Below are 22118 nucleotides of genomic sequence, written 5' to 3'. Positions count from 1 at the left end.
GTTGCACAATGAACAGAACATATATTCAGGACATTGCCAAGGTTAGAAATAATGATTTTTATTTGAAATAATAATTTTCTCCTTCAGACTTTGCGTTCGTCAAAGAATGCTCCCTCTGCAGCAATTACAGCATTGCAGACCTTTGGCGTTCTAGCTGTTCATTTGTTGAGGTATCTGAATAAATTTCACCCTACGCTTCCTAAAGCTCCTCCCACAAGTTGGATTGGCTTGATGGGCACTTCTTGCGTACCATACGGTCAAGCTGCTCCCACAACAGCTCAGTGGGGTTGAGATCTGGTGACTGCACTGGCCACTCCGTTACAGACAGAATACCAGCTGCCGGCTTCTTCCATAAATAGGTCTTGTATAATTTGGAGGTGTGCTTTGGGTCATTGTCCTGTTGTAGGGTGAAATTGGCTCCAATCAAGCGCTGTCCACAGGGTATGGCATGGCATTGCAAAATGGAGTGATAGCCTTCCTTACTCAAATTCCCCTTTACCTTGTACAAATCTCCCACTTTACCAGCACCAAAACAGCTCCAGACCATCACATTACCTCCACCATGCTTGACAGATGGCGTCAGGCACTCTTCCAGCGTCTTTTCACTTGTTCTGCGTCTCACAAATGTTCTTCTGTGTGATCCAAACACCTCAAACTTCGATTCATCTGTCCATAACACTTTTCTCCAATCATCCTCTGTCCAATGTCTGTGTTATTTGGCCCATATGAATCTTTACCTTTTATTGGCGTTTTTTTTGCCACTCTTCCTAGAAGGTCAGCATCCCGGAGTCGCCTCTTCACTATAGACGTTGACACTGGCGTTTTTCGGGTACCATTTAATGAAGCTGCCAGTTGAGGACCTGTGAGGCATCTATTTCTCAAACTAGAGACTCTAATGTACTTGTCTTCTTGCTCAGTTGTGGACCAGGGCCTCCCACTTCTCTTTCTGCTCTGGTTAGAGCCCGTTTGTGCTGTTCTCTGAAGGTGTTTTGAACCACATGTAGTGGTTCATTCCTGTTTTCCGTATTTTATGTTTATAGTTGTCTTGCAGGCCAGGATTACCCATTGCTCTGGTTTAAGAAGATTCTTGTTTGCTGCCAGTGGTGAGTCTGTGTAATTGCAGCTCGTTCCCATGTGTTCAGCCTCACCTGTCTGTTGATTGCACCTCTCAGTTGTGCAGCAGGGCAGCTACGCGACAATTAATTAAGACTCTCTGTTATATTCTGGCTCAGTGCAATTCACAGACGCTGGTGATATTTCAAGGGTTCCAGAGTTCTGAGCTAGTCCCTGCCAGTTCCTGAGCTCCTGTCTAGCAGTGTCTGTCTAGCTGCTTCCAGTGCCAGTTCCTGAGTGTCAGTTCCTGTGTCTGATTCCGTGTCCTGCCATGAAGCATTCCTGTCCAGAAGTCCTGTGGCTTTGTCTGTGCATGGTCGAATATCTGGCTTCTTGGAGTCCACCGGTCTGTCATTTGGGATTCTGCCTGTCCTCCAGTTCTGAGAATCTGTGTTGGCTACATTGGGGGTTCCTGTCCGTTTGCCAGTATTTGTACCGGTTCCGTGAGTAGCGGCTTTGCCGCATCCGTTGGCCTAGGCCGCAGTATTCTTTGGTTATATTTAGTTACTGGTGTTTTGCAGAGGGTTCTGCTTATGCTGTCACCGCTGGTATGCAAAAGTATTGTGTCGTCGTGTGGAGAACATTTCCTTTGTTGTTCTTTTCCTTTGGCGGCGTGCCGCACATATATTTAGTTTTAGGGTAGTTAGTAGCCCCTAGCTTTCTGTTGTTTTAGTTAGAGGTCCCCTTATTATCCTGTCTCGGTTCACGCCTTGTCTGACACTAAGACCTGGGGGCATCGGAGTTGGGCAGACATAATCCGCCCTTCAAACGCGGCTGCCGTGGGCCCAAGAAACCATAGTCACTCAGGCGTGAACTGACCACACGGGTAAAACAATGGAGGTAGGGTGCTAGGGGCTATTTCCACACCACACCTTATTTCAACGTCACGTTCTGGTGCTCAGGACTTACTACGCAACATCTCCCTTGTTCTGAGCACCAGGAACCTAACAGAAGGAAGTAGTACAGACCGTTGTAGGAAATGTTCAGTTTCTTGGCAATTTCTTGCATAGAAATAGTCTTCATTTCTAAGAACAATAATAGACTGTCGAGTTTCACATGAAAGTTCTCTTTTTCTTGCTATTTTGAGAGTATAATCAAACCCACAAATGTGATGTTCCAGATACTCAACTAGCTTAAAGGAAGGCCAGTGCTATAGCTTCTCTAACGAGCAAACCCATTTTCAGCTGTGCTAACATGATTGCACAAGGGTTTTAAAGGATTTTCTAAACATCCATTAGTCTTCTACCGCGATTAGAAAACACAATGTAACATTAGAACACTGGAGAGATGGTTGCTGGAAATGGGCCTCTATACAACTCTGTAGATATTCCATTAAAAAACAAACGTTTGCAGCTAATATAGTCATTTACCACATTAACAATGTATAGAGTGTATTTCTGATTAAATTTAATGTTACCTTCATTGGAAAAAAAAAAGTGCTTTTCCTTCAAAAAAAAAAAATATATAATAAAAAAAAAAAAAAAAGGAAAGTTCAAACTTTTGAACGGTAGTGTATGATCCGGTGCATCTAAAGATGTGTACCGGACCACTACCTCAGGAGATCCAATTGAAATGTTCTTCATCACCAGTGTACAGAGATCGTGCCCGGCGGTCCCCATGGTTACAGGACGGGGGCGCGTCCCAATGACGTCACTGCTGAGCAACCAGGAAGTGCTGCTGAGCGGCCGGCGGGTCAGAGCGGCGTGTGACAGGTGAGTAGGATTTGAGCCCTAATGGTAATTGCAATGGGGGGTATATATGTATGGTGTTTTGTTCAGTTTTGTTATGATGACCCTGAGGACGGGGGACTTTACCCCGAAACATGTTGGAATAAACTGACATATACTTTACCGCTGTTTATGCCTGCTTGAGTGCCGCCTTCATCACCATCCTATTGCCAGAGGTCTTCGCCTCCAGGAGGGCACCGCAGCACCTTTTACCTTATGCGTGAGTGCCGAGTACACAGCAATCTACATTTGAGACAGACTGACAGTTGCTGGTGCATTGTCAGTGCCAGTGTTCTCGTCTAGTCTTCTCATGCTAAGGCACCAGCAACGTATTTACAGACCACACAGGACTCTCATTCTGGGCTGCAGTCCCACTTTCTGCTAGCCTTCCATTCATGGTGTTTTTGAGCACGTCCCACTTCTGCATCCAGCTGCCAGTTGGTTAAATTGGGCATCAATTCAGGTACCGACAGAGACTTTTGCCATGGAAGTTACCATCTCCAGCGAGGCAACTTTGGACCTGATCCAGCGTGATGCTAGTGAACGTCTTAGCTTCTCCGATGTTGAAGCCAACTCCATACTGGTGGGACAAAGGCTAGATGACAATCCTATTATCAATACCAATGAGGAACTTTACAGAAAATGGCTGAAAATGAAACAAAGTGAGGTAGATTTTCTCTACCACGGCATTTCTTTATCTGACTATTATCGATCTAATCTAATCCCTAGGGGATTTAGGATCCGCAACTCCCCCACTATAGGTCGGTTCAACACTACCTTCTGTAGACGTTGGGTAGCAATCCTCAACAAATGCTCCATGGATCTATTGTTACTAGTGGTTGAGGAGTCGACACGGGAGCTCAACCTGGTCCGGGAGCAAATTCAGCAATTTTAGGCAATACATAAACCCACGCTACAGCTGGACACTCAGAATGAATGGGTAACCAAGCTCACTACACAAATAGAGCAATACCGCCAGGAGCTAGTGCGATTCAAGAAAGAGAAACTAGCCACTGTTCAAAGGGATTATCAGCAACGTGAGGTATACCCTTGGCTGGGTGGGTCCAGGACGACCAGGGACCAACAACAGTGGCGGTCTAACCCCCGGAGGAGGCGTGAACAACAACTTGGGGCTAGTACCTCAGCCAGCGACTCAGAAGGAGCCTCTGGGTCCTTATCTCAATCAGATGGCAATTTCCCTTTAGGCCAAGGCCCATCGGGTGTGCGGACTCGATCCAACCACACCCCCCACGCAAGAAGAGGGAGAGGACGCGGAGGTCGCGGCAGAATCAAAGAATTGCCCGCACCAAAACCACCCAGAGTTTAAAAGAGCTGGTGTTTAACCTGTCTTCAGTCCCTCTTTCTGATCAAGAATATCGACTGTTAGCGAAGGGCCTCTCCTTTGTCCCCACAGTTCCAGCGGATCCCCTGGAATGGAAAGTTGAAGTACACCGTCTGGGACGATCTCTTAGGCGACAAGAATATTTTAACACCCATACAGTAGACAATTTGCATCCAGAGGTTCCAGCCCAGTTGCGACGAATAGCCCCTCGGTCTCACTTTGACCCCCCAAGCCTTAATCCTTCTATACGGACATTCTTACGTATGCTTGAAGCAGAGGAACTTACTCCCTCGTCGAATGGGGTTTATCCCAATTTACCTAAAACCGAACTGGTCACTTTAAAAGCTTTGTCGGCCCGCACCGACATTATTATACGTAAGGCGGATAAGGGCGGGGCTATCGTTGTGCTGAATTTTGAAGATTATGTCAGAGAATGTGATCGGCAGCTGAATGACAGTAAGGTCTATAGAAAACTCACTAGGGACCCCACCAAAGATTATAAAACAGAGCTTGACTCTATTTTACATCAGGCTAGCATAGCCGGTACCATCTCCAGTGAAGTGGTTCGAGCTCTTACCATTGAGCACCCCAAGGCCCCATTATTTTATACTGTGCCCAAGGTCCACAAGACACTGGTTGACCCTCCAGGCAGGCCCATTGTTCTTGACCATTGGATGGCATCAAATTGAGTTTCATCGGACCTAAATCCAGGACATTACCATCTGTATGCAATTGGTGAACCAGGACCCCGATCCCAGCTTTTGGTCTTTTAAACACATTCTACCGGATTCATTCTTCAAGGAACACAGCGAATTGGACATGAGAGTGTCAATCTGAAAGAACTGTGAACCAGAATCCATTCCACAAATAAAGACCTGGATCAGGATCCATATATTGGAACACTTGATGGGTAATTGATCATTAAACCTGGCATAATATCAGTCACCACGTCTACGGACCATAGACTGTTCAAATAAGGTCATTTATTGATGCATGCAGTTTACATCCATTAATTGGTCTATGAGCAATTATTATCATTTTATATGTAATTTTAGATTATCAGTTTATTTGAAATTAATAAATTTGCATATTCAGTATCGGTTGTGTTAGCGCTGTTATCCTATTCCTTTAGGCAGGCCCATTGTGTCTGCCAGGGGGTCGCTCTATCATCCAGTGTCGGTGTACCTTGACGCATACTTAAATCCATGCATTCAATCCCTTCCTTCTTACCTTCAGGACACTACGTCCTTACTACGTGAGCTTCAACTCCTGGGGAATATACCTGAGGGTACGTCATTATGCAGTTCTGACGTTACCAGCTTGTATACGTGTATCCCTCATGAAGCAGGTATCGAAGCGGTTAGGAGTTTACTTGAGGATAATGATTCCTACCAAGGGCCAGAGATTTCGTTTTTTCTAAATCTATTAGAAAAGGTACTTACCCGTAATTACTTTGTCTTTAATGGCCGTTTTTTGCTCCAATTAGCGGGGTGTGCGATGGGGTCCGCTGTGGCCCCGTCGTACGCGAACGCTTTCATGTACCAGCTGGAGAAACGTATGTTTTACCTTGATCCTGCCATTATGTCTCAAGTACTATACTATAGAAGATATATAGATGACCTTCTGGTTATATGGCTGGGGACTCGAGAAGATCTGATTGCCCTGTGGGAGGACCATAATGCCACTAAACACCCTGTGCAGTTTACGTATACAATAGACGGTTGTGTCATTAACTACCTTGATGTATTGATCACTGTCAAGGAGGGACAGTTGTCTACCTCCATGTATGTCAAGAAAACTGACAGGAATATGTTGTTAGAGCATTCTAGTTTTCACCCGGCCCCATTGCGTAAGGGTTTACCATTTTCACAATTTATGCGTGTAAGACGCATCACGTCAGACCCCCAAGAAACTGAGTTAGCCATGGATGCCATGCAGGCTAAATTTATTGAACGGGGTTACCCGCATGGTATTTTACAACAGGCTAGGTCAAAGGCACTTAGTATCCCTAGAGCAGAGGCCCTTAGTCCCTCGAGCCGTAGCCACTCTAATCGTGGCCCCAAACTTCCTTGGGTTAACAGATATACAGTAGCCAGTACTAGGAGGGTACGTAGGGCTAAGTCATTGTGGCCTATTATTCAGACTGAGGGGTCATTATCATCTTTGGCTAACACGTCACTTTTACCTAGTCATACCAGAGGACGTAATATAGGGGATCACATAGTCAAACTGGATGTCTCTAAAATGACAGGTATACAGGAAACACATTTCCTGAGAACTAAACTAGGGTGTTTCAGATGTTTGGGGTGTGCCACATGTAACACCCTTATGACAGGTAGTACCTTTAACCATCCCCATACTGGCAAGAAGCTGCCTATTCGCCATCGCCTAACTTGCACATCCACACATGTAGTGTATCTATTAATATGCCCATGTGGCTTAGCCTATGTAGGTAAAACCATTCGCCAGTTTCGTGAGCGAATGGCACTACATAGAAGTGCTATAAAAAAAGCTTTTGAAAAGGGCAATAGTGACCAACCGTTTGCACGACATTGTCTGCTGCACAAACATGGGATACCTAGTATTAGGGCAATGTTGATTGACCATGTTCCCAGAAACCTCAGAGGGGGTGACCGTGATAGAATCCTACTACAAAGAGAATCTAGGTGGATTTTTAAACTAGATACGCTATCACCGCGTGGCCTCAATGAAAATCTGGGATTAAACTGCTTTATGTGAGGCATTATAATGTTATATAGTAACCATATGGCAATCCTTTAGATTGATCAGTAACGTAGCTATGAGCTCTGTTGGAGATTATGTTTCTATTCTCTGGTTATTCTGCAATTTTGCTCTTTTCAAGTATACAGCAATGTTATTGATGCGCTATTTAACCTCTGACAGGTGGGGGTGGGATAATAATTTTTTTTTTGGTTGTGGTATAGCACTATATGTGTTAACGTTGTTTTGTTTGTTTTGTTTCTGTTGTTGCCTAGACACCTCCCTGTATCATTGTTGCCTGACAGCGTCACGGGCCGGCAGCGTGGAGTTCCCAGCCGCATCACCAGTGTACAGAGATCGTGCCCGGCGGTCCCCATGGTTACAGGACGGGGGCGCGTCCCAATGACGTCACTGCTGAGCAACCAGGAAGTGCTGCTGAGCGGCCGGCGGGTCAGAGCGGCGTGTGACAGGTGAGTAGGATTTGAGCCCTAATGGTAATTGCAATGGGGGGTATATATGTATGGTGTTTTGTTCAGTTTTGTTATGATGACCCTGAGGACGGGGGACTTTACCCCGAAACATGTTGGAATAAACTGACATATACTTTACCGCTGTTTATGCCTGCTTGAGTGCCGCCTTCATCACCATCCTAAATATATATATATATATATATATATATATATATATATAGAAATCCGGAAGAAACAGCGGCACTCGAGGATTTTCGTGAAGTATTGAAAATTGTATTCAAAAAAGGTTACAGGTAGCCAACGTTTCGGGGCTTACATGCCCCTTTGTCAAGGTGTATAACAGTGAGTGAGTGCAATAGCTTACCTTATATCCCCGTGAAGTTCAACGCAGTGCAGGTGTGTGGACGGAGCCGCCGGACTTCCGGTCGCGGCTCAGTGACGTCTGAAGGGCAGCGCCTGTTGCTGTGGTAACTGAGACGCCAACAACGCCGATAACGGCTGGGTGGCGTCTGAGTGGAGGAGCGCGTTGTTATAGCAACAAAGACGCTTCGTGCCAAGTGCTCTTATCAATGTCTCAGTAGGCAACCAAGTGGTAAAGAAATAGTGTGAAAAAAAGAGAGAGTGCGCACAACATTATACCAAGGTGCCTGGGAACCACTACTCCACCGTGGGGCTCGATGTGTAACCGGTGCCGCGGGATGGGTGGGTGTGTCAAGACCTGGTGGATGCCAGACTACTGTAAAGGTTAGGGTAAATCAAAACCGGGGATAGAAAGAGCGAGCAGGTTAAGCCGTCCCTAGGCTTAAAGATAACCTGCAGATGCCTTTTAACTGGCACTAAACCCGGTGTGTGAATTCTAGGGGAGACTGCCAAGGCCCATTATGAGGCTGGAATGTCTGCTAGTAGTGGTGTGTGATCCTGCTGTCCAGTAGTATGGAGAAGTGCTTCCACCAGGTGCTGACACATGTGGGCATCTAGGTAATGAGTGACTAGCTGTAATGAAATAAGGTGACTCTGGCTGTTTGGGCCGCCTTATGACACAGTGTGGAACAAATATACTGGGTTATAGGAAAATGTTCCATGAGAATTTTTCGTTCAGCCCTCCTGGGCTGATGGTGCCCAGTTCGAAGATCCATTTGGATTCAATATGCAGTAATCTTCGATCCCTGTCTCCTCCTCTGATGCTGCGTGGTACGTGATCGATGATCTGATGTCTCAGATCGTTCAGTGAGTGGCCCTTCAAAGCGAAATGCCTTGCCACGGGTTGTTCAGAAGGTTTGCCTAATAGGGCCTGCTTGATCGCAGACCTGTGGAGGGCCATCCTCTCTCTAAGTGTTCTGATGGATTTGCCCACGTATACTAAGTGACACGGGCAGGTGAGTATGTACACTATGTGTGTGGTAGTACATGTAACCACGTGTCTGATCTGATAGATCTTTTCTTTGTGCGGATGCTGGAAAGAAGATCCCGTGATCATATTGTTGCAAGTGGTGCATTTAGGGCACTTGTAGCATCCTGGGGCCTTTGAGAGAAAGGTGGGGGGTCGTTGTATTTCGCTTTGGAACCCCGTAATGTCCGAGTGTACTATAATATCTCTTATGCTTTTGCCTCTTGTGAAGCATAGCATCGGACGCTTCTCTCTGAACGTGGGCAGTTTTGCATCTGAGGCTACTATGGGCCACAGGGCTCTGGCCGCTCTCTGTATAACCGGGCTTGCTGTACTGAACTGGTTCACAAACGGTATGATCGCTTGGTCCCTGCGCGCAGTCGGATTCAGTAGAGTCTCCCTCGGTATCGCCATTATCTCTTTTTTCTGTGCCTGGAGTATTTGATAGTTGTAGCCCCGCTGTATGAATTTATCGACCAGGGTCTCTAATTCCTGGTCTAGGGTAGAGCGATCACTGATGATCCTGGAGGCCCTGATCATCTGAGATCTGGGGAGCCCCTCCTTCAGGGGTCTTGGATGGTGACTGTTGGCCTTCAGTAAAACATTCTTGTCTGTGGGCTTTGTGAACAGGCTGGTGGTTAGCGTTCCTTCCTGAATTGTTATCCTGACGTCCAGGTAGTTCACTGATTCGCTACTGATGTTGTAAGTGTATTTGATTGTGGAGGGTCTGCTGTTAGCTTCCTCTATCAGTCGTTCAAATCGTGCTCTGTCACCTGTCCAGAGTAAGAACAAATCGTCTATATATCTGACGAACAGCAAGATGTTCTGCGCTATGTCCTGGTCCTCAAAGAATATATTCTGTTCTTCCTGGAACATGTAAACATTTGCAAATGATGGGGAGACGTTGCTCCCCATCGCACAGCCTGTTCGTTGCTGGAAAAAGGTGCCATTAAACATAAAGAAGTTTCTCTTTAAGGTGAAGGTGAGGAGTTGCATGAAAAGCTCTGTGTCAAGAGTGTCCATTTTTTCTTTGATAAGAAAATCTCGCATAACTTGAAGGCCTTCCCGGTGGGGGATACTCGTGTATAGGCTCTTTACGTCGATCACACACATCAAAGTCCCTTGAGGGACCCGTCCTATACTGTTAATCCGCTCCAGAAAGCTGGTGGTGTCCTTGATATAGTTGTGGTGTTTGACGATCAGTGGTTGCAAGATTCCGTCTAAGAATGTTGAGATGGGTTGAAGAATGGACTCTCTTGCGGCTATGATAGGCCTGCCAGGCGGGGATGTGGCATTCTTGTGGATTTTGGGTACCACAAAGAAAAGGGGTACTCGTGGATGATCCTGTTTGAGGGCTTCGCACAGTTTTTCTGTGAGTAGATTGTTGGACTTTGCCCGGTCCAGTAGCAGTTCCAGTTCGTGTTGGTATTCGGCCGTGGGGTCGTGGGACAGAGCCTCATAGGTCTCCTGGTCGGCCAGTTGCCCCTCTATTTCTTTGATGTAATCGGAGAGGTTAAGGATGACTAAACCCCCTCCCTTGTCCGCTGGCCGGAAGATTACATCCCGATAAGCACCCAGTTGTTTGAGGGCTACTTGTTCAGCCTTGGTCAGGTTACGGTGTATGACTGAAGTCGCCGCGGTGTATTTGGCGACTGAATCATCCAGTAGTCTGGTAAATGCTTGTATAGACGAGTTGGTCGACGGGGGGTCAAAGGTTGATTTATGTCGGGTCTGATAGAATCTGTCGCAGAAAGAGACACTTGGTGGATCTTGAAGATTGGAATGTTGAAAGTACTCCTGTAGTCTCAACTTCCTTGAGAAGCGGTGCAGATCGATTTGCCACTGAAATTTATTGAAAGGGTTGGTGGGTACGAAGGAGAGACCCTTCTCCAGAACTTTCAGTTCTATATCCGAGAAGGATCTGTCTGAAAGGTTGAAGATTAGGGATTCTTTTTGGCTGCACGCGCTTTTAATTCGCGCACATTGCTTGCCCCTGCGGGTGGGCGCCCTCTTCTGCCTTGTTCTGCCGGGGTGGCCGCTGGTGTCCCTAAAGGGACCGGTTGCACCCGGGTGGACCCATCTGAGTCCGGGAAGACGCTTTCGCTGTCACTGTTTGAAGTGCCGGCAGTAAATGATTTTTGCTCCCGCCGCCTTCTCCAACCTTGTCGGCCCCTGGCATTATAGGTGGTATTTTGTCCTCCTTCTCCACCCATCAACCATCTGTATACTTTGTTCAAGTCATAGTCTTCTCTGACTATTTGTTGTTTATTGCGCTTAAATTTAATTAAGTCTCTCCTATAATCTTCACATTGTTTTTGTAACTTGGTCAGCCAATCCTGGTTGCCGTCTGCTTGCAGGACGGATTTGTGTTCAATCTCTAGCTTGGAGATTTTTTCTCTGGTCTGCCTTAGTTCTCGACCCGATTCTTCCACAACCAGCAGGATTAAGTCGAGACTGCACTTATTGAGTATGCCTACCCACTTTTTGCAGAATTCGGGGTTGTACCGCCCAATGGTAGGGACGTTCCTTACCCTGAAGCCTCGTGGAATCAATTTTTCGCGGTGATATTCCGACAAAGAAATGCCGTGCAGTAAGTAGTCGCATTCTCGGCGTTTCAACTTGAAAAGTTGATGATAAACATCCTCTATGCCCCCTGCACGTTCAGAAGCGCCTAATTGTTCCGTAAATCGGAGGCGCTCTGCGTCGTCGTCAGTAAAACTGAAGGATTCACCCAGAACCGACGGCATCCCTTTGCATCCCGGTGTATCTTCATCATGCCTTAGGGTGGATGTGGTCTCCATGTTTGGTGCGTGCAGTTATTGCTGGTGGGTGCCTGGTGCTGAGGTGTACACCGCAGTGTATGTGCCTGTGGAACTCCACCTGGACAAAAGGGTGCAGTGTGATAATCAAAAGAAGTAAGAAGTCATTAAGGGGGAGGTGCCTTGACCCCGGCTGGCGAACAGTGCGACCTGTGTACACCAAAATAGCATATATATCCCAAATGGGACTGGCACTCTCCTGACTGGCTTAAAGGTACCCCGGTGCCTTCTGAGGAAGAAATGCAGAAATCCGGAAGAAACAGCGGCACTCGAGGATTTTCGTGAAGTATTGAAAATTGTATTCAAAAAAGGTTACAGGTAGCCAACGTTTCGGGGCTTACATGCCCCTTTGTCAAGGTGTATAACAGTGAGTGAGTGCAATAGCTTACCTTATATCCCCGTGAAGTTCAACGCAGTGCAGGTGTGTGGACGGAGCCGCCGGACTTCCGGTCGCGGCTCAGTGACGTCTGAAGGGCAGCGCCTGTTGCTGTGGTAACTGAGACGCCAACAACGCCGATAACGGCTGGGTGGCGTCTGAGTGGAGGAGCGCGTTGTTATAGCAACAAAGACGCTTCGTGCCAAGTGCTCTTATCAATGTCTCAGTAGGCAACCAAGTGGTAAAGAAATAGTGTGAAAAAAAGAGAGAGTGCGCACAACATTATACCAAGGTGCCTGGGAACCACTACTCCACCGTGGGGCTCGATGTGTAACCGGTGCCGCGGGATGGGTGGGTGTGTCAAGACCTGGTGGATGCCAGACTACTGTAAAGGTTAGGGTAAATCAAAACCGGGGATAGAAAGAGCGAGCAGGTTAAGCCGTCCCTAGGCTTAAAGATAACCTGCAGATGCCTTTTAACTGGCACTAAACCCGGTGTGTGAATTCTAGGGGAGACTGCCAAGGCCCATTATGAGGCTGGAATGTCTGCTAGTAGTGGTGTGTGATCCTGCTGTCCAGTAGTATGGAGAAGTGCTTCCACCAGGTGCTGACACATGTGGGCATCTAGGTAATGAGTGACTAGCTGTAATGAAATAAGGTGACTCTGGCTGTTTGGGCCGCCTTATGACACAGTGTGGAACAAATATACTGGGTTATAGGAAAATGTTCCATGAGAATTTTTCGTTCAGCCCTCCTGGGCTGATGGTGCCCAGTTCGAAGATCCATTTGGATTCAATATGCAGTAATCTTCGATCCCTGTCTCCTCCTCTGATGCTGCGTGGTACGTGATCGATGATCTGATGTCTCAGATCGTTCAGTGAGTGGCCCTTCAAAGCGAAATGCCTTGCCACGGGTTGTTCAGAAGGTTTGCCTGATAGGGCCTGCTTGATCGCAGACCTGTGGAGGGCCATCCTCTCTCTAAGTGTTCTGATGGATTTGCCCACGTATACTAACCTAACCTTTACAGTAGTCTGGCATCCACCAGGTCTTGACACACCCACCCATCCCGCGGCACCGGTTACACATCGAGCCCCACGGTGGAGTAGTGGTTCCCAGGCACCTTGGTATAATGTTGTGCGCACTCTCTCTTTTTTTCACACTATTTCTTTACCACTTGGTTGCCTACTGAGACATTGATAAGAGCACTTGGCACGAAGCGTCTTTGTTGCTATAACAACGCGCTCCTCCACTCAGACGCCACCCAGCCGTTATCGGCGTTGTTGGCGTCTCAGTTACCACAGCAACAGGCGCTGCCCTTCAGACGTCACTGAGCCGCGACCGGAAGTCCGACGGCTCCGTCCACACACCTGCACTGCGTTGAACTTCACGGGGATATAAGGTAAGCTATTGCACTCACTCACTGTTATACACCTTGACAAAGGGGCATGTAAGCCCCGAAACGTTGGCTACCTGTAACCTTTTTTGAATACAATTTTCAATACTTCACGAAAATCCTCGAGTGCCGCTGTTTCTTCCGGATTTCTGCATTTCTTCCTCAGAAGGCACCGGGGTACCTTTAAGCCAGTCAGGAGAGTGCCAGTCCCATTTGGGATATATATGCTATTTTGGTGTACACAGGTCGCACTGTTCGCCAGCCGGGGTCAAGGCACCTCCCCCTTAATGACTTCTTACTTCTTTTGATTATCACACTGCACCCTTTTGTCCAGGTGGAGTTCCACAGGCACATACACTGCGGTGTACACCTCAGCACCAGGCACCCACCAGCAATAACTGCACGCACCAAACATGGAGACCACATCCACCCTAAGGCATGATGAAGATACACCGGGATGCAAAGGGATGCCGTCGGTTCTGGGTGAATCCTTCAGTTTTACTGACGACGACGCAGAGCGCCTCCGATTTACGGAACAATTAGGCGCTTCTGAACGTGCAGGGGGCATAGAGGATGTTTATCATCAACTTTTCAAGTTGAAACGCCGAGAATGCGACTACTTACTGCACGGCATTTCTTTGTCGGAATATCACCGCGAAAAATTGATTCCACGAGGCTTCAGGGTAAGGAACGTCCCTACCATTGGGCGGTACAACCCCGAATTCTGCAAAAAGTGGGTAGGCATACTCAATAAGTGCAGTCTCGACTTAATCCTGCTGGTTGTGGAAGAATCGGGTCGAGAACTAAGGCAGACCAGAGAAAAAATCTCCAAGCTAGAGATTGAACACAAATCCGTCCTGCAAGCAGACAGCAACCAGGATTGGCTGACCAAGTTACAAAAACAATGTGAAGATTATAGGAGAGACTTAATTAAATTTAAGCGCAATAAACAACAAATAGTCAGAGAAGACTATGACTTGAACAAAGTATACAGATGGTTGATGGGTGGAGAAGGAGGACAAAATACCACCTATAATGCCAGGGGCCGACAAGGTTGGAGAAGGCGGCGGGAGCAAAAATCATTTACTGCCGGCACTTCAAACAGTGACAGCGAAAGCGTCTTCCCGGACTCAGATGGGTCCACCCGGGTGCAACCGGTCCCTTTAGGGACACCAGCGGCCACCCCGGCAGAACAAGGCAGAAGAGGGCGCCCACCCGCAGGGGCAAGCAATGTGCGCGAATTAAAAGCGCGTGCAGCCAAAAAGAATCCCTAATCTTCAACCTTTCAGACAGATCCTTCTCGGATATAGAACTGAAAGTTCTGGAGAAGGGTCTCTCCTTCGTACCCACCAACCCTTTCAATAAATTTCAGTGGCAAATCGATCTGCACCGCTTCTCAAGGAAGTTGAGACTACAGGAGTACTTTCAACATTCCAATCTTCAAGATCCACCAAGTGTCTCTTTCTGCGACAGATTCTATCAGACCCGACATAAATCAACCTTTGACCCCCCGTCGACCAACTCGTCTATACAAGCATTTACCAGACTACTGGATGATTCAGTCGCCAAATACACCGCGGCGACTTCAGTCATACACCGTAACCTGACCAAGGCTGAACAAGTAGCCCTCAAACAACTGGGTGCTTATCGGGATGTAATCTTCCGGCCAGCGGACAAGGGAGGGGGTTTAGTCATCCTTAACCTCTCCGATTACATCAAAGAAATAGAGGGGCAACTGGCCGACCAGGAGACCTATGAGGCTCTGTCCCACGACCCCACGGCCGAATACCAACACGAACTGGAACTGCTACTGGACCGGGCAAAGTCCAACAATCTACTCACAGAAAAACTGTGCGAAGCCCTCAAACAGGATCATCCACGAGTACCCCTTTTCTTTGTGGTACCCAAAATCCACAAGAATGCCACATCCCCGCCTGGCAGGCCTATCATAGCCGCAAGAGAGTCCATTCTTCAACCCATCTCAACATTCTTAGACGGAATCTTGCAACCACTGATCGTCAAACACCACAACTATATCAAGGACACCACCAGCTTTCTGGAGCGGATTAACAGTATAGGACGGGTCCCTCAAGGGACTTTGATGTGTGTGATCGACGTAAAGAGCCTATACACGAGTATCCCCCACCGGGAAGGCCTTCAAGTTATGCGAGATTTTCTTATCAAAGAAAAAATGGACACTCTTGACACAGAGCTTTTCATGCAACTCCTCACCTTCACCTTAAAGAGAAACTTCTTTATGTTTAATGGCACCTTTTTCCAGCAACGAACAGGCTGTGCGATGGGGAGCAACGTCTCCCCATCATTTGCAAATGTTTACATGTTCCAGGAAGAACAGAATATATTCTTTGAGGACCAGGACATAGCGCAGAACATCTTGCTGTTCGTCAGATATATAGACGATTTGTTCTTACTCTGGACAGGTGACAGAGCACGATTTGAACGACTGATAGAGGAAGCTAACAGCAGACCCTCCACAATCAAATACACTTACAACATCAGTAGCGAATCAGTGAACTACCTGGACGTCAGGATAACAATTCAGGAAGGAACGCTAACCACCAGCCTGTTCACAAAGCCCACAGACAAGAATGTTTTACTGAAGGCCAACAGTCACCATCCAAGACCCCTGAAGGAGGGGCTCCCCAGATCTCAGATGATCAGGGCCTCCAGGATCATCAGTGATCGCTCTACCCTAGACCAGGAATTAGAGACCCTGGTCGATAAATTCATACAGCGGGGCTACAACTATCAAATACTCCAGGCACAGAAAAAAGAGATAATGGCGATACCGAGGGAGACTCTACTGAATCCGACTGCGCGCAGGGACCAAGCGATCATACCGTTTGTGAACCAGTTCAGTACAGCAAGCCCGGTTATACAGAGAGCGGCCAGAGCCCTGTGGCCCATAGTAGCCTCAGATGCAAAACTGCCCACGTTCAGAGAGAAGCGTCCGATGCTATGCTTCACAAGAGGCAAAAGCATAAGAGATATTATAGTACACTCGGACATTACGGGGTTCCAAAGCGAAATACAACGACCCCCCACCTTTCTCTCAAAGGCCCCAGGATGCTACAAGTGCCCTAAATGCACCACTTGCAACAATATGATCACGGGATCTTCTTTCCAGCATCCGCACAAAGAAAAGATCTATCAGATCAGACACGTGGTTACATGTACTACCACACACATAGTGTACATACTCACCTGCCCGTGTCACTTAGTATACGTGGGCAAATCCATCAGAACACTTAGAGAGAGGATGGCCCTCCACAGGTCTGCGATCAAGCAGGCCCTATTAGGCAAACCTTCTGAACAACCCGTGGCAAGGCATTTCGCTTTGAAGGGCCACTCACTGAACGATCTGAGACATCAGATCATCGATCACGTACCACGCAGCATCAGAGGAGGAGACAGGGATCGAAGATTACTGCATATTGAATCCAAATGGATCTTCGAACTGGGCACCATCAGCCCAGGAGGGCTGAACGAAAAATTCTCATGGAACATTTTCCTATAACCCAGTATATTTGTTCCACACTGTGTCATAAGGCGGCCCAAACAGCCAGAGTCACCTTATTTCATTACAGCTAGTCACTCATTACCTAGATGCCCACATGTGTCAGCACCTGGTGGAAGCACTTCTCCATACTACTGGACAGCAGGATCACACACCACTACTAGCAGACATTCCAGCCTCATAATGGGCCTTGGCAGTCTCCCCTAGAATTCACACACCGGGTTTAGTGCCAGTTAAAAGGCATCTGCAGGTTATCTTTAAGCCTAGGGACGGCTTAACCTGCTCGCTCTTTCTATCCCCGGTTTTGATTTACCCTAACCTTTACAGTAGTCTGGCATCCACCAGGTCTTGACACACCCACCCATCCCGCGGCACCGGTTACACATCGAGCCCCACGGTGGAGTAGTGGTTCCCAGGCACCTTGGTATAATGTTGTGCGCACTCTCTCTTTTTTTCACACTATTTCTTTACCACTTGGTTGCCTACTGAGACATTGATAAGAGCACTTGGCACGAAGCGTCTTTGTTGCTATAACAACGCGCTCCTCCACTCAGACGCCACCCAGCCGTTATCGGCGTTGTTGGCGTCTCAGTTACCACAGCAACAGGCGCTGCCCTTCAGACGTCACTGAGCCGCGACCGGAAGTCCGGCGGCTCCGTCCACACACCTGCACTGCGTTGAACTTCACGGGGATATAAGGTAAGCTATTGCACTCACTCACTGTTATACACCTTGACAAAGGGGCATGTAAGCCCCGAAACGTTGGCTACCTGTAACCTTTTTTGAATACAATTTTCAATACTTCACGAAAATCCTCGAGTGCCGCTGTTTCTTCCGGATTTCTGCATTTCTTCCTCAGAAGGCACCGGGGTACCTTTAAGCCAGTCAGGAGAGTGCCAGTCCCATTTGGGATATATATATATATATATATATATATATATATATATATAGGTATTGTTCCATTAAATATTAAGGACACCGTGTAAGGACATCGTGTATGGGATGAAATTGTTCAGGGTCACATAAGTAATAATTCGGTGGTTGCGAGGATATTGTCACATATTACGTCAACAAGTTATTAGCGATACCGGATTCATGTATATTACTGTATGATACTTTGGTCGGTGTGAACTGGTCTTTAGGTGGGAGCCCAGAAGTAACCTGTAATCACATCACAAGATTAGGTGTCGCTCAGTGTTCCAGCTGACCAATGACCCACGGTGTACTGAATATGTCCCGCCCCTGGACCAATGGAAGACCTTACATTCCCCATTGTACTGTTATTGGAACATTGTATAAAAGGACGCACCTGACCCAGGTTTCAGTCACCTTTCTCAGAGGTCATCTTGTAAGACGACTGAGGCCTGGAATCTGGTGGCGCAGCGTATGTATGAAGGTAACTGATCCTATTGTATTGTTATAGTTGTATTGCTAATTGTACTCGCATTTATTTCCCGTCTATTGTATATTATTGTACGTATTACTGTATTCTTGAATTGTATTGTGTTGCTACAGTGCAGCATTGTTATCCCTTTGTGTCCGCTAGGGACTAATATATATGGTTATTGGGTTGGACCTCTAATCCTAATTTACCCATCTGTCTCGACTAAGTTATTTTGTAAATCTGGCGAAGTGTCAGGGACACTTCCGACACTATACTAAGGTTTAAGTATGTTATATTGCTGGAGCCATATATATTCACCAAGGTGTTACGAGAGCATCACACCGCTCAAAAGGTACGCTAAGTGGCGCTACACGTAGCGTAACATTGAGAAACTGCGCAACTGACTTATCGTCCATCGGTTTATTTTAAAAACAGTTTATCACAAAGTTAAAAAACAACAGAACATTTGAATAGACATAATTTATTTAAAACCAACAAATGATAAAACTATTTAATTACACAGAGAGACCCCCCCCCCTTCCCCCGTAATATCATCCAACTATTCAAATGAGCTGTCAAAATCAGATATAGCCAAAATTAAACTGGAAATATTTTGCTTTTAAACAACTTTATTTCATATCTTTAATACACATATTTTTGTCTATATTTTAAACTTAAAAAATACTTTACTCTGCACAACAGCCTATGGGGGTCATTCAGACCCAGCCGCAATAGTGGCCCGCAGCAGTTTACCCGGTGGTGGCAAAATGCACATGCACAGCGGCCACACAGACACACACATTGTGGTCGCATCCCTGAGGGGTGAACGCGGGCAGGGTGGGACGATTTTCTGGGGGGGCTGCGTGATGTCACATCTGTGTTCATCTCTGATTAACCCCCTATAAGCTTCTAGAGTGCACCTCATATCTCATCTTTTCCAAGTTACTACAAATATGAGATCGGTAGCAGCACTACTTTCAGGATTATTACACAGAACACAAAGAGGCTGACACAGCAAATAACAGTAACACATATAAGGGATTAACTAGAAATAAGGAAGCATGATCATCATTAAGTCTAATTATCAAATGGTTCTGTGTGGGACCAATACACCTCTTTACTGTCTCCAGCAGCCCCTAGTACTACACTGCAGCCACCTGCCCTGTCTACCACCCACTACTGCCACTGTCCTGTCTCCCCCCCACTACTGCTACCCACCTTGTCTCCCCCCAGTACTGCCATCCACCCTGTGTCTCCCCCACCACTGCCACCCACCCTGTCTCCCCCCACTACTGCTACCCACCTTGTCTCCCTACCTACTGCCACCCATCCTGTCTCCCCCCTACTGCCATCCACCCCGTGTCTCCCCCCACTACTGCCATTCACCCCGTGTCTACCCCCACTACTGCCATTCACCCCTTGTCTCCCCTCACTACTGCCATCCACCCCATGACTCCACTACCACCCACCCTGTCTCCCTGCTCTGACACCTCAGCGCTGCTTGGGGACGTTTACTCACATAGACACAGCCTACAGCAGCCCCCGCTACTGCACTACTGCCACCCACCCTGTCTCCCCGACATCTAAGCACTGCTTGGGAATCTATGGTACTGCTAAGTCCTTCATCAACAGATGGAAGAAGCTTGGGCAGTACGGAGGCAGAAGCTGCTTCTGGTACCATGGTCATGCAAGGCTGGGAGAGTCAGTAAGATTATTTAATAGCTGGTCTAATTCAGTAAGGATTGCAGATGCTGCTATTTAGCAGAATTAGCAATCCTTTTCCTAGCGCGCTAGGGGCCGCCCATCACAGGGCAAGGCCACCCAGCATGCTGACCGCCGCCTCCCCCCTGATGAAGCAGAAAATGCGATTGCCTCACAATTTCTGCTTCATCGTAGAAGTTAGTGAAGCCTCCTGCTGCAGCTCAGTTGCGCCCGCAGGAGGCCCGACGCATTCTTCTCGAATACAGCGGCTGCATGTCACAAAGCCACCATGATGATGTCCGTTTGTCCACCTTTGCCCTCTGTTCGCGCTACACTGCCCCCGCACCGATTCGCACCTCTCTGGAAATGGAGCATTGCCCACCAACCCTCGTGACCGCCTCTGCCTGACAGGCAATCACATTTTCTGTGGCCCCTCCGCAGAAAATGCGGGCGCATGCACAGGATGGGTGCAGTGGATGCGCCCGCAACTTTTTCAGAATAATTCCATTTGGATCACACACTGCGATCCAACCTGAATTAGGCCCAGTCACCATCTTACAGGCAGCCGGTGCAGGGACCAGAGAATGGGTGTTATGTGGCAGGAACGGGCTAGTTAGGTAACAGCCTGGCTGCTGCATTCTGTACAAGCTACAACTGGTGCAATTCTTCTGCTGGGAGACCCAGGTAGATGACATTGCAGTAGTCTATATGAGATGATACAAGTGCATGTACGACATCAGGTAGATCTTCTGAGCGGATTAAGTGCTGGAGTCTGGCTATGGTCCACATATGAGGATCTGATTCTGGCTGATACCGGATGTCTAATGGTGTCACTCCACCATCCAGGACACTAATATTCTGCACATGACCAGCATTTTGTAATTCTGAACCCCCAAGCGTAAGTCTGGCTGGTAGCAAAGCTGAGCTGTAGCCCTGCCCTTTGTTGGTGAGCTTCTATCATAAGGACCTGTTTCACCAGGACTGAGTCACAGCGAACTGGCATCACCCACACCTGGAGCTCAGCTAGACATTTAGGATTGGTACTGGGTTCTCAGTACCCAGAGCAAAAGACAGGTCATCTGCATAGCAGTGGTAGATGAGGGCATGACACCTGATTATTTCACACTGTGGTAACATGTGTATTGCAAAAAGTATAGGAGAGATGATAAGAACCTTGAAGAACACATGGCAATGATAAGTATACTCCAGAAGATTAAAATGGCTTCTCACCTGTGTGTCTTCTCTGGTGTGTAACAAGTTGTGATTTCTGTGTAAAACATTTCCCACACTCAGAACATTGAAATGGCTTCTCACCTGTGTGATTTCTGTGATGTATAACAAGAGCTGAGTTGTCTGCAAAACATTTCCCACACTCAGAACATGGAAATGGCTTCTCACCTGTGTGACTTCTGTGATGTATAACAAGAGCTGATTTGTGTGCAAAACCTTTCCCACACTCAGAGCATGGAAATGGATTCTCACCTGTGTGACTTTGCTGATGTCTAACAAGATGTGATTTCTGTGTAAAACATTTCCCACACTCAGAGCAAAAAAATGGCTTCTCACCTGTGTGACTTCTGTGATGTATAACAAGATCTGATTTGTGTGCAAAACATTTCTCACACTCAGAACATGGAAATGGCTTCTCACCTGTGTGACTTCTCTGATGTTTAACAAGTTGTGATTTCCGTGTAAAACATTTCCCACACTCAGTGCAAGAAATTGGATTCTCACCCGTGTGACTTCTGTTATGACTAACAAGACCTGATTTGTGTGCAAAACATTTCCCACACTCAGGACATGGAAATGGCCTCTCACCTGTGTGACTTCGCTGATGTCTAACAAGTTCTGATTTCTGGGCAAAACATTTCCCACACTCAGAGCAAGAAAATGGCTTCTCACCTGTGTGACTTCGCTGATGTCTAACAAGTTCTGATTTCCGGGCAAAACATTTCCCACACTCAGAGCAAGAAAATGGCTTCTCACCTGTGTGACTTCGCTGATGTCTAACAAGTTCTGATTTCCGGGCAAAACATTTCCCACACTCAGAGCAAGAAAATGCCTTCTCACCTGTGTGACTTTTGTTATGACTAACCAGATCTGATTTGTGTGTAAAACATTTCCCACACTCATGACATGGAAATGGCT

The 22118-nt window shown here is 47.2% G+C and overlaps 1 protein-coding gene across 1 annotated transcript in view; it reads right to left on the bottom strand.

Moving 5' to 3' along the window:
* Nucleotides 1-22118, bottom strand: part of LOC135040792 (uncharacterized) — a 31568-nt gene that overhangs the window by 8461 nt on the left and 989 nt on the right. Inside the window, exons 2-5 of the mRNA XM_063954859.1 lie at nucleotides 21186-22040; nucleotides 8959-10685; nucleotides 3336-3420; nucleotides 2023-2138 (exon numbers count right to left, since the gene is read on the bottom strand). Coding sequence (XP_063810929.1) covers nucleotides 2023-2138; nucleotides 3336-3420; nucleotides 8959-10685; nucleotides 21186-22040 — 2783 coding nt within the window. The remainder of the gene's footprint in view (nucleotides 1-2022; nucleotides 2139-3335; nucleotides 3421-8958; nucleotides 10686-21185; nucleotides 22041-22118) is intronic.

The sequence above is a fragment of the Pseudophryne corroboree genome, unplaced genomic scaffold (assembly GCF_028390025.1).
Source record: "Pseudophryne corroboree isolate aPseCor3 unplaced genomic scaffold, aPseCor3.hap2 scaffold_759, whole genome shotgun sequence".
NCBI classification, from domain to species: domain Eukaryota; kingdom Metazoa; phylum Chordata; class Amphibia; order Anura; family Myobatrachidae; genus Pseudophryne; species Pseudophryne corroboree.
This window is presented reverse-complemented; position numbering and strand designations above follow the sequence as displayed.